This window comes from Hyaloscypha bicolor, assembly GCF_002865645.1.
Source record: "Hyaloscypha bicolor E unplaced genomic scaffold K444scaffold_13, whole genome shotgun sequence".
Lineage (NCBI taxonomy): Eukaryota > Fungi > Ascomycota > Leotiomycetes > Helotiales > Hyaloscyphaceae > Hyaloscypha > Hyaloscypha bicolor.
Window position 1 is genome coordinate 1,047,066 of NW_020194515.1, and position 10,697 is coordinate 1,057,762.

Consider the following 10,697-nt stretch of genomic DNA (forward strand, 5'->3'; position numbering starts at 1 on the left):
GGAGGGTACACAAGCCTCTAGAGCCAAAAGCGGAAATGGTGAGTTTTGTTGACGTGAATCACGAAATTCTAGACTCGTTTTAGCTTCACTGGACAGCTGCTCGGCATACCATATAAAGCCCCGGGAGACTTGAGGAACTGAAACCTTAAAAGAAGGCACTTGCCTGATTTGCTGAGAAGTGTGGCTTAACTTACCCCCCCTGAAAGAATCGTTAACAATTGCAAGAGGGGTCCTATCGCAAATGGCCTCACAAACATTGTCAAGCTCCAGAATATGGAGAAGTCAAATCCAGGGTTTGATTTCCAGATTCAGTGAGAAATTCATTTCCACCGACAATTCTGTGCACTTGCAATGTTTTAATCTAATAAAAGAGTACCCACCCATGCTCCAAATACATCACACAAGAGTCGACTCGTCAATATGCAAAATGACAATCTTTTCATGGCCATAAAATACCTCACAAAGGTGTCACGTCCTTCTTCATAGCCTCCAAATCCTCCCCTTCCATACTATTGACCCCTTCGCTCAGCACCCTCTTCACCGCAGCGTCCGTCTCCTCCTCCCCACCAAGTAGATCAAACCAACCCCTCACACCCTCCTTCTCAAGCAACTTACCCGCCACCTCCGCAACATCTCCCCTCGTCACCATCCCCCTCGCTTTCGTTCTGCCAAAGCTGATCTTCCCAACCTCCTTATCATCCGTCAAGCCCCCTGGCCTAAGTATGATATACCCGAAGCCCTTCTTTTGTTCCCCAAGCACTGTGAGTGTCTCGTCCGCCGCAAGCTTGGCCTTATAATATGTGGGCGCAATCTCCTCGTTGAATTTCCGTGCCATGGCCCAGCTTTCGTCATCCCACCATGCTGCACGATCTCTGCGAGAGGATAAAGCAGATATAATGAGAAATTTAGTGATGGTGGATGAAGAGAGGGAGGCACGGATGAAGTGGATGCATGCGTCTCTATCAATTGCATTCGTACGCGAAGGGCCTCCTTTCCCTCCGGCTCCTATATACCAGTGATCATTAGCTACCACTATCTTGTAGATCAGGAATTGAAATGTACCAGCGCTCCAAATAACCCACTCCGCCTTTGTCTTCTCCAGGATAGCCTTTGCCTGTGCATCGCTTTTCACATCCTCCAAGCTCTCTACCAAAACATCAATCTTCCCAGGTCCATTCTTACCCGCTTCGAGGATATCGGCTTTTTGGTCTGGGTTTCGGATTACGGAGGTGACGTTCCAGGAGCGGGAGAGAAGCTTGGGAGTCATGAGGAGGGACACCTTGCCGTGGCCGCCAAGGAGAAGTATCCGTGGTGATGCCATTGTATTGTATGCGTATTGTTGATTGAGATACTGTATGTTGAATGGTGAGTTTGGCAGAGGTCATGAAGGCAAAGAGAGTGAGGGGAAAGAGGGGAGGGAAGGAATAGAAACATATGATGCAACTATCCAGGTAGCTCGGTCCGAGCCCGGATGTCTCGCTTCCGTCTGCTCATGCAATGGTATCATGCCACCCCAGGATGTAGAGAAAGTTGCATGTCCTACCTGAACAACGATTGAAGGTCAATGTCTTACCTTTTTGCGTAGCTCGTTGATGTTTGGAACATGAGGATGAGGATGTCGGCTTGTATGAAACTTGACAGTTTTCGAGGGGCGCAGGTGTGCTGGACCCCGCAATGACCTCAGCCGTGGCTGAAAGGGTGGGGCTGGTGGGGTCGCTCGCTTCCCCAAGGAAAACTGCGCCGCAGCAGGGAGGTCGCTAAGATAAGCGAGGAGGCCCCTGAGTTGCCATCCACAACCAGAAAAACATAGGAAGTACGTAGGATTGACAGAAAAAAGGGAGAGCATATAAATTGCTCCGAAGTCTTTAGAGGTATTGTATTTTCAGCCTAAAAGCCTGTAAAATCACTCAACCACCCACGTTCTATGTGTACACTGGTCGGGATGGGGAGTGGAAGGATCTGGAATGTGCCGTGGTTTCTGGGACAACATCCGGAGCAGCCCAGACTGTACACTCTCTAATACATTCGGTGGAGGCATCCGGATACACGTACCTTGAACTGGAAATTTGATACTAAGTATATTTGTGCTATTGCCGATGTTGTGGTACAATTCGTATGCGGCTATCCCATGAAAATGTAAACCCCCCCTCCCAGGGTATCGATTGGGGGCCAGACTAGCCACAGATCCAAAGTAGAGGCGCTCAGAGAGGAATACCAAAAATCGATCTATTATTTTGGAGTTAATTTACTTGATAAAGAATTAATAAAATTTAATACCTTCTTTATTTTCTTATAGCGCTAACTAAGGGCTATTTAAAACCCATCTTTTTATAAAATACAAATAAGTAATAGTTCTTTAAATTAAAGGAATTAAAAATCTAATATTTGATAACCTAAAGATAAGCTTAAAAATGCTTATAAATTTGATAAATAAGTCCTTAGAATTATATATGAGAGCCCTATAAGCTCTTACTTTATAGGGCCTTATAGGGCTAAAAACTAAAACCTAATTAATTAATATATAAATTATATTTTCAGGAATATTTTTATTATAAAATAGGAAGTATGTAATTATATAATAAATCTAATTATATATCAGCTTCTATTTATATTAAAAATCCAACTTAAGGCCTTGAAAGAGGCTAAGTAGCTAATTACAAGTCGTTAATATCTTAGCCTCCAGTCGATACCCCTAATCGACGCCCGGGGGGGGGGGGGTCGTTTTACATTTTCCCGTTATCTCTAATGACTTTGGAGCGATCAGCTGCTAAATACTAAATAACGAGGCGGCTAGGACGCTAGAATCAGGGAGGTTTGGAGTGCATTATAAAAGCCTGATTTTGTACTGCAATCCAAGCTCAATTAACGCAACCAATTCCCATTTGACTTTTGCAATTCAGCATTAAAAGTGACTTATGATGGAATGCTATTTGCTGTTGAGTGATTATGCGATGAGAAGAGGGTATTATGCCTAGGAGGAGGAGCGCATGTGAGAAGGGCTAAGGGCGAACGGCGTGTCAGCCACAGCTTTTGATTTTATGGTTTGGGTATATTCTTTTGCATTGTGTTGTTTCAGATATTGAAAGACGTTGCAACTTTTATTGTTCTTGCTCACTGATCAGAGAGTACCGCCAATAGGAATTCTGCCAGTAGGTTCACCAAGTGGTCCAGAATTCTTTGTACATCCGTGGAATATCGTTGTTCAATGTTCCTGAAGTCTCATTATACCCAAAGTTCGCAAATGCTCAATGCACCCCGGAAATTTGGACATTGGGGGTATGGTTGGAAGAAGAAACTATGGAACAAAACTAAAGGGGGTATGTTTCCAGTCGCAACGCAGGCGTTTCCTTCTAGTCGCCTTCTACCCTTCTAAAACCACCAAACAACTTTGCACTGATGTACCCATTCAGACACGACCATTGGAACTTATTCCCGCGCCATTCACATCTCACCATTCTGCTGTCCATTGCCATTCACCACCTCACCATTCTGCTGTCTTTCGCCATTCACAACCCCACCATTCTGCTGTCCATCACCATTCACAACCCCATCTTTTAACCCATCAGCCAGCGCCTCCATCAGCTTATCATACAATCTCCCATCCCTCAAACTCTCATAAATGATGCCTACCCAGCTTCCAATAGTCTTCTTCGGTCTCCCGTTAATCACAACATCACCAGGCGTAGGATGTTCAACCAATCCTCTATGGAATGGCACCCCCAAATCCTCGCGCACGAAAGAATAAACTTTTTTCGAAGCCTGGCCGAGATACTATGAGTAGTGAAAGAATTAGTGTGTGCTCGATTCAAATTGTTCTGAGATAGTTTGGGAGATTGTCTCCGGAGGAAATCATAAGACCGTCAAAAATAGAGAGAGCTGTCTCCACCAAAACTCACCTCCGCCGTGGTATGCTTTTCGAAGAATTGGGTGCGGTGAGAGACGTAGTGCTCGTTCATTGCGACTAGCACTCTACTTCTCCAGGTTTCGAGGGTAGTGATAGAGGACGTGGATCCTCGATGTTGTTTTTCTGTTATTTCTGGGCTGTTGGCACATTGTCAGCAAGCTCTGCGATACTACTTTTCATGCATCGAGTGGTGAATTGTATACCATTGTTCTGCTCCCGCGTTATAGCCTTGATATTCACACAGAGGGGCTGTGAGGATGGAGATACAACCCGAGACGGCTTTTTCGCAGCGTTTGTGCGCGTCTAGAGAGGTGGTTGCTTCCCATACAGTGGATATGCTCTTGAGAAGCTCATGGCAGAGGGCGTCAATTTTTTGCTGAGGTAGAAATTGTCCAATCACCTCGCTGGTGATTGCTTGTAGAATCGGTTGGAAAGATTCAAGGAAGGTGTTGTGCATAACGCGAAGATCGAGCCCTTGACATCCCACGTAGATAATGCAAGCACTCATCAGAGAGACCAGATCGACAGCTGCCATTGTATAGCGAGCGGAGATTAATGCAAGCGAGTTCACTGCTTGGTTGTGCTGCTCGGCTGATTGGACATGGGAACTGACCGGATTGGCAATATATGCAAGCTCGGACATATAAGCCGCCATGTTGGCATCAATACCCTTCATTGTGAACGAGAGGCTGGGATCATCAGCGGCAAGGTTTGCAGGCAAGCCGTTGTTCAGGGCCGGGTTGATCATTTCTGTGCATTGGGCAAAGACCATCTTGCCTAGCATTTGCAGAGAGAGTCGAGTCTTCTCCATCGCAGAAGTTATGGAAGCTGCCTGGAAATTGCCTCCTGAGTGTACGTCCGAGGCGCTAACATCAACCAAGGGATTGTCAGTAGTGGAATTTAGTTCAACCGTTACTTGCTGGTGAGCGAGCATGAGATCTTCCAGTTGCGGGCCAATCCACTGCTGTGAGGTTCGTGTTGCATACCGATCTTGACACAGGCCGACCTTGAACCGATCCTTCTCAGTGGTATAGATACCGCTGACAAGCTTCGAACCCGCCACAAAAGTACGCATATTTGCAGCAGCTTCCTTCTGACCAATGTGAGGGCGAATGTCAGCTATGAAAGGGTGCAACCATTCAAGATTGCCCCCCAGAACCTCAGACGCAAGGATGGTTAAATATTGAGAAAGGACCGCCAATTGGTGAGTCTCGTACAAAGCCAGGCTTGCCACAGCTGCAGAAGGTGCTGTTCCATTTATCAAACCGAGACCTTCCTTCGGCCCAAGTATAATTGGCGTGATACCAGCCTTCTCGAGAGATTGATCAGCAGGAAGTAGTTCGTAGCCTTGCCCCTGTTTTCTTCTGATGAAGATGTCAGGACATCCTTGCAGCGCTCCAGCAATGAATGACAGCGGCATGAGATCCCCAGAAGCAGAGATTGAGCCCCGGAGAGGAACCAGCGGGACCATATCATTGGAAATCAGGTCGTTGAGAGTCTGCACGACCTCAACCCGGACAGCACTGTGTCCTCGCATGGTCTGGTTCTCCCTAACCAGCATAGAAGCTTTCGCCCAAGAATGTGGCATCGAGTGTGAGCCGATGTCCTGTAAGATAGATGAAGGGTCTCCTTTGTCGCCACTAGTCGTGATTGCGCTCTGCGTATGTTGCATGAGAGACAGCTGAAGAGCAGCATGGTTATTGGTTCTCGTGTCCGCGCTTCCACCATAACCTGTATTGACACCATAGACGAAATAGCCCTTCGCGAGGTAATTGCTCAGCATATCAACACTCTCATTCATAGCTCGGACAATATCATCATTGAGATCGAGGTGAGGTGTGCATCCATATTTCGCCACAGCAACGACTGTTGCAATATCGAGAGCTTCTCCATTGAGCTGGATCTGTTCTTGGCCTTTACGAAATTTCCGTAGCGCATTGTATGCTTGATAAGTCGCGCGAGCGTGCGGGCGGGAGATATATTCCATATTTGCAAAGGAAAATATCGAATGTTGTGGAGGAGGTGGGTTCAAGATATGGAGGGACGGTATTTGCTTGAAATGAACAGTAGATAATTGGAAGACTGTCAAACGAGGAGGAAACAATTCGATGTGGTAAATCAAGTTTATAGGATGGCGCTTCGAAGCTAAGAGGTTCTGAATGTACAGAGGAGGTACGAGTGATTGACTGGCAGGCTTGTGATGTTATTTAACCATCACGACTTTCGTACAATAGAGATCATTCACAAGGCTTCGGAAATATAGTCGGTCCGACCCCAAAGCTATTTTATTTATGTTTACAATAAGTTCTTAACTATAACCTTAATTGATTAAACTAAATAATGTGTTCTGGCTTAACCAAGAATCGGTCCATTCGTGAAAAAGCTAGTTTACTAGCGAAAGTTGCCGTTTAGCAATCAGGCTAAATCTATTCACAAATGAACTTATTTATTCGTAAATGTATTCTTAGTTAATTTATTTATAAATAGTCTAGTTAATTAATTAAAATACTAAGGTAGTTATAGGGTTTAATATATAGAATTTGTAATAGCAGTATTAGAGTATTAGAGTATTAGAATAAAGTATAGGGATCTCTATTTCTTGTCTTATAAAATCTAAGTATAGTAATAAAGAAGTAAGTAAAACTGGAATTACTAAAATGCTAAGCTTAGCCTAAAATGTAGTTTAAAACTAGTTTATAGCAACTATAAGATAATAGCTATTATGGAATTACTAATTTAGTTCTTAATTTTGAACTTTAATTCTTTAATTATTTCTAATTCTCTTATTAATTAATTATTAAAATATTTTAATCTTATTAAATAAAACTTATTAAATTCTAATATATAATACTTTTATAAGTAAACTAGGCAAGTAATATATTTATAAAGGGATTAGTAATATTAGTACTCGTGAGGAGAATTTACTAGTTTTTATAACACTCTAATATTTCATATATAAGCTTTCCTTATTTTTCCCCAGGTTTACTTGTTCCACTGCAGCCACGTGTGCAGCTCGCTAAAAACAGGGGAACATCAGCCGTTCTATACTTTCGACTCAAATTAATCCGCGAAACATTTATATAATCTAAGAAAAACTTCAGAGATTTCTAGTTGACGAGGTTAATTATCACCTAGTAGGAGCATCTAAAGTTGTTATTATTATTCTGCAATTTCTTCAGGTTCAAAGTTAGGGCAGGAACCGTAAGCGAGGTGCACCCCTGGCGGTAGCAGAACGGATAGTCGTTCGGTGCTTCTCTCGCCCAAGGAGCCTATTAGGTGAAGGATAGCAATACGCAAATTACAGCGATACGCAAAATTTCCCCCCACATTCACGTATCACCCCCCAAATGCCACCCAAACTACATGAGATCGAGGAGCGAGTAGCTAAGGCCTCTCGTACGATGGACGATAACCCTTATCTTAAAGAGACGAAGGCTGCGCAGCAGTTTGGGGCCACGTACGACCGTCCAATGGCTCGTCGACGTGGTCGTCCACCTAGATAATGGTATCGTTTCCAAAGGACTATTGAAAGGTAAAGGAGCAAATGTACTATAATTTACATGATTTATGGCAGTGATGCATCGGGTTTGAGCGAATAATGGTATATCTTCGAAAAAATTTGCGTATCGCTGTACTTTGCGTATCGCTATCACTCACCTAATAGGCTCCTTAGGCGGGATTATTAGGTGAGAACCGCCGGACGACTACAAGGACGTGCAAGGGTCTCAAGGGGCGGACTCGTTGGTACATAGGAGGTACGGTGCACTACTTACGTTATGCGTGACTGCTAGAATTACAATCCCCCGTAGATTTGATAAGATTGTCTTTGAAACTCTAACTCCTCACAATTTGGGTCGGACCGACTGTATGATTTTGCGGCAAGCCTTGCTTGCGTTTATACCACTTCCCATTTCTGCCCCGGATACCCGCGTATGAAAAGTTGACAGAATGAGATTGTACCAGTCACGAGCAGACCAAGCCCAGTCACACGCTCAACGGCACCAGAGTCAGATCGACCCCGGCCTTACTCTTTACATTTGAGGCGAGCGATGTAATATCACCCATGTTGCTTATGCCTAGGAACCACAATCTCTTCGTGTCAGCAGACACGATCGTTGAAGGTTGACAAATTTCTAAGCTCTCGCTTAACTCAGGGGCTATTATAATTACCCCTATTCCAAGACTTTCCAAGGGGTCACCGCTGTGTCTGGCTTTGACATGGAAAGTTATTTCGTGAGAATCACACCAGGCAGCTGGCAACCTAACTATGATGAAGCACGGGATGAGAAAGGCTACCCCGGGAAATTGCGACATCTTCTGGACAAATATGCATTCAAGATATTTTCACAACTTCGACGCTCTCAACTTCGTACTATCCGTCCTCCTCCCCTCATCCGCCTGCTCAGCGACCGTAAGATCCGGTAACACAGCCGGCATGATTCTTCTCGGCACCGCCCCTGGGACAACAGAGTACTTCGAGAAATCCGTAACGCCCTTGTAACCCCTGAGAAAATCCTCATCAAGTTCCAACTGCCCATTGACCCTCTCAACAGGCGCCTCCAACATCGCAAGAATAGCATCCGAATATATCGTTGGCTTCCGCAGATCTTTGACAGAATCCGGATCGGTCCTAGTAATCTGGCCCGTCGCAGCAGATTCAATGGAACATGCTGGCCAGATGCTAGTTATCGCCATATTTTTCTTCCCCTCTCTCTCCCAATCCATCGCCAAACCCTTGGTCAGAACGCTCATCCCAACTTTCCCCATGGCGTATGCAGTTTTGCCTCGAAAGAAGCGCGAGTATATCGGTGGGCTAACGACGATTATCCGACCTTTCCAGCCATTGGCTTTGAAGTATGGCAGGGAGGATTGCACTGAAGCGTACAGACCGAGCGCATTGACAGATTGCATGAGCTGATATCGCTTCGTTGGTGTGTTCTCTACAGATGCCCACCAGATAGCTCCTGGATTGTAGATCAAGACGTCGAGGTGGCCGTAGACTTTCACGGTTTGATCCACCATCCTCTGGATGCTCCCTGGATCTCGCGTATCCACTGTAATGGCAGTTGCCTGTCCGCCAGCTTCTCTGATCTCTCGCTCGACTGTGCTGATTGTGGATTGCAGGGAGTTCGGATCGGGTGGGAATGGCTTCGTGGCATACGCGTCTGAGGTAGATTTCGCTGCAACGACAACTGGAGGACACTGTCAGGAGCTGCCTGGCTCAATTGAAATCGGATGCGTACCTGCGTATCCATTCTTTGCTAGGTCAATAGCAACCTGTCTGCCAATGCCGCGCGAGGCACCAACAACCAATGCTATCTTGTTTTTCCTGGCCATTATTGTTGATTGAGTTCAAGAATATCCGTCTAATGCGGTCCTATGGGTAGGCAGCTCCGAGTACAGTGCCATTCTGCTCTTATAGAGCTCGAGAGGTTGTCGTGGTTGTGTTCGGCCGTTGTGGTTTAGTGATCAAGGGTGATGCCCTGTACCTCGGCTTAGTATGAGATCTCGTGACTTCCAGCATACTTTTCACGATGACAACCTCCTCTTTCTCCAACTTTCTTGATCACTCATCACTTCAAGCTTAAAGTTCCACGATCTTTTGTCTCGGATTCCCCAGCAATTGAGGCCGTGATCTGATTAGTGAGCGTGTCGGGGCGCCCCCATCCCCCACACTTCGGCGCCCCGCCTTCTTCGACCAACCACAGCCATGGGAGGGCATATAGATTGCTATTTGGATGTCTGTAAGTAATCATTTCCTTCTTTCCAAGCTTGGAGAACTTCTGGATCCCACGGCTGCTAACTACCGCCGAACCTTTAACTAACCAGTTCGAAAGCCTCCTTCTATTCATACATGGCGCTCTCATATCTCCTCAAGAACAGAGATCTCCTGGCCTCCCACGAGGTAACCGTTGAGTAAGCTCCATCCCTTAATCTCTCAATCTCGCCTCTCTTCTAAGTTCTCACAGATTTCATCCCATCTTCCTTGGCGGCGTAAACGTAGGCAGCGGTTCGTCCACCCCTCCCGGCCCCCACGACACTTCACCCCACAACTAACCCTTCTGTTAATCCCCAGGCAACAAACCCCCCTGGACCCTCCCCGCAAAAGCCAAATACGGCAAATTCGACGTCGAACGAACAAAAAAATACCACGATCTCGAGAACGCCTCACCACCAGATTTCTTCCCTCCCCTCACGCTTTTGGTACATACTCATCCCTTTCCATTCCCCACAATCTTGCAACCCTCTGTTAACAGAGCATGAATGAATCCCAGCCCCAAAGAGCATTATGTTACGTCAAAGCCCGCCACCCGCAATCAACCTTCGATCAAATCTTCCTCGCCCTCTTCCACGCCCTTTGGAATCTGCACGTCAACATCACCCTCCCAGGCCCGTTCACCGACACCCTTGAAACAACCGGGCTCTTCGCCCCTCCCCAAATCTCAGACATCGTCTCTGCTACGAAAGAGCAAGAATGGAAAGACAAGTTGTTGGCTAACACGCAGAAAGTGCTGGACCAGGGCGCGTTCGGGGCGCCGTGGATGTGGGTGCAGAATGGGGAGGGGAAAGAAGAGCCGTTCTTCGGGAGCGACAGGTTTCATTTCATGTGGACCTTTTTGGGAGTGCCTTTTCGGGATATTGAGATTACTCCCCCCAAGGCAAAATTGTGATTCTTATCCGGCACCCAAGAGATCATTGTTGTGGAGTCTATATATATCATTATACATTTCTAATGGAGCATCCGGAACAATGGGCATCTGCGCACTTACTCTGCACTTCAACATCATGTTTC

At 45.9% G+C, this 10,697-nt stretch overlaps 4 protein-coding genes across 4 annotated transcripts; 1 reads left to right on the plus strand and 3 right to left on the minus strand.

The window, feature by feature from the left end:
* Positions 1 to 289: 289 nt before the first annotated feature.
* Positions 290 to 1,594, minus strand: K444DRAFT_580006 (NAD(P)-binding protein). The gene is made up of 2 exons (XM_024877688.1): positions 1,063 to 1,594; positions 290 to 1,005 (listed from the first exon to the last, which is right to left on the minus strand). The coding sequence occupies exons 1-2, from the start codon at positions 1,319 to 1,321 to the stop codon at positions 458 to 460; spliced, it is 807 nt and encodes a 268-aa protein (XP_024743576.1). The 5' UTR covers positions 1,322 to 1,594; the 3' UTR covers positions 290 to 457.
* Positions 1,595 to 3,200: 1,606 nt separating this feature from the next.
* On the minus strand, positions 3,201 to 6,049 carry K444DRAFT_658944 (phenylalanine ammonia-lyase). Its single transcript, XM_024886314.1, has 3 exons — positions 4,108 to 6,049; positions 3,897 to 4,041; positions 3,201 to 3,771 (listed from the first exon to the last, which is right to left on the minus strand). The coding sequence occupies exons 1-3, from the start codon at positions 5,889 to 5,891 to the stop codon at positions 3,442 to 3,444; spliced, it is 2,259 nt and encodes a 752-aa protein (XP_024743577.1). The 5' UTR covers positions 5,892 to 6,049; the 3' UTR covers positions 3,201 to 3,441.
* A 1,979-nt stretch (positions 6,050 to 8,028) lies between these two features.
* On the minus strand, positions 8,029 to 9,579 carry K444DRAFT_606986 (putative Hydroxysteroid dehydrogenase-like protein 2). The gene is made up of 2 exons (XM_024879087.1): positions 9,148 to 9,579; positions 8,029 to 9,096 (listed from the first exon to the last, which is right to left on the minus strand). The coding sequence occupies exons 1-2, from the start codon at positions 9,239 to 9,241 to the stop codon at positions 8,249 to 8,251; spliced, it is 942 nt and encodes a 313-aa protein (XP_024743578.1). The 5' UTR covers positions 9,242 to 9,579; the 3' UTR covers positions 8,029 to 8,248.
* Positions 9,534 to 10,612, plus strand: K444DRAFT_606988 (thioredoxin-like protein). Its single transcript, XM_024879088.1, has 5 exons — positions 9,534 to 9,648; positions 9,742 to 9,820; positions 9,874 to 9,914; positions 9,981 to 10,108; positions 10,180 to 10,612. The coding sequence occupies exons 2-5, from the start codon at positions 9,759 to 9,761 to the stop codon at positions 10,573 to 10,575; spliced, it is 627 nt and encodes a 208-aa protein (XP_024743579.1). The 5' UTR covers positions 9,534 to 9,648; positions 9,742 to 9,758; the 3' UTR covers positions 10,576 to 10,612.
* Positions 10,613 to 10,697: the final 85 nt, after the last annotated feature.

Bases quoted from the DNA above. Each gene is read 5' to 3' on its own strand.
- K444DRAFT_580006 (XM_024877688.1), bottom strand. From the start codon at position 1,321: ATGGCATCACCACGGATACTTCTCCTTGGCGGCCACGGCAAGGTGTCC. The intron at 1,006-1,062 runs GTACATTTCAAT...ACTGGTATATAG, and splicing joins GTGGGTTATTTGGAGCGCTG to GAGCCGGAGGGAAAGGAGGC.
- K444DRAFT_658944 (XM_024886314.1), bottom strand. From the start codon at position 5,891: ATGGAATATATCTCCCGCCCGCACGCTCGCGCGACTTATCAAGCATAC. The intron at 4,042-4,107 runs GTATACAATTCA...ATGTGCCAACAG, and splicing joins AACGCGGGAGCAGAACAATG to CCCAGAAATAACAGAAAAAC. The intron at 3,772-3,896 runs GTGAGTTTTGGT...CACTACTCATAG, and splicing joins AAAAGCATACCACGGCGGAG to TATCTCGGCCAGGCTTCGAA.
- K444DRAFT_606986 (XM_024879087.1), bottom strand. From the start codon at position 9,241: ATGGCCAGGAAAAACAAGATAGCATTGGTTGTTGGTGCCTCGCGCGGC. The intron at 9,097-9,147 runs GTACGCATCCGA...AGTGTCCTCCAG, and splicing joins AGCAAAGAATGGATACGCAG to TTGTCGTTGCAGCGAAATCT.
- K444DRAFT_606988 (XM_024879088.1), top strand. From the start codon at position 9,759: ATGGCGCTCTCATATCTCCTCAAGAACAGAGATCTCCTGGCCTCCCAC. The intron at 9,821-9,873 runs GTAAGCTCCATC...AAGTTCTCACAG, and splicing joins TCCCACGAGGTAACCGTTGA to ATTTCATCCCATCTTCCTTG. The intron at 9,915-9,980 runs GTTCGTCCACCC...GTTAATCCCCAG, and splicing joins CGGCGTAAACGTAGGCAGCG to GCAACAAACCCCCCTGGACC.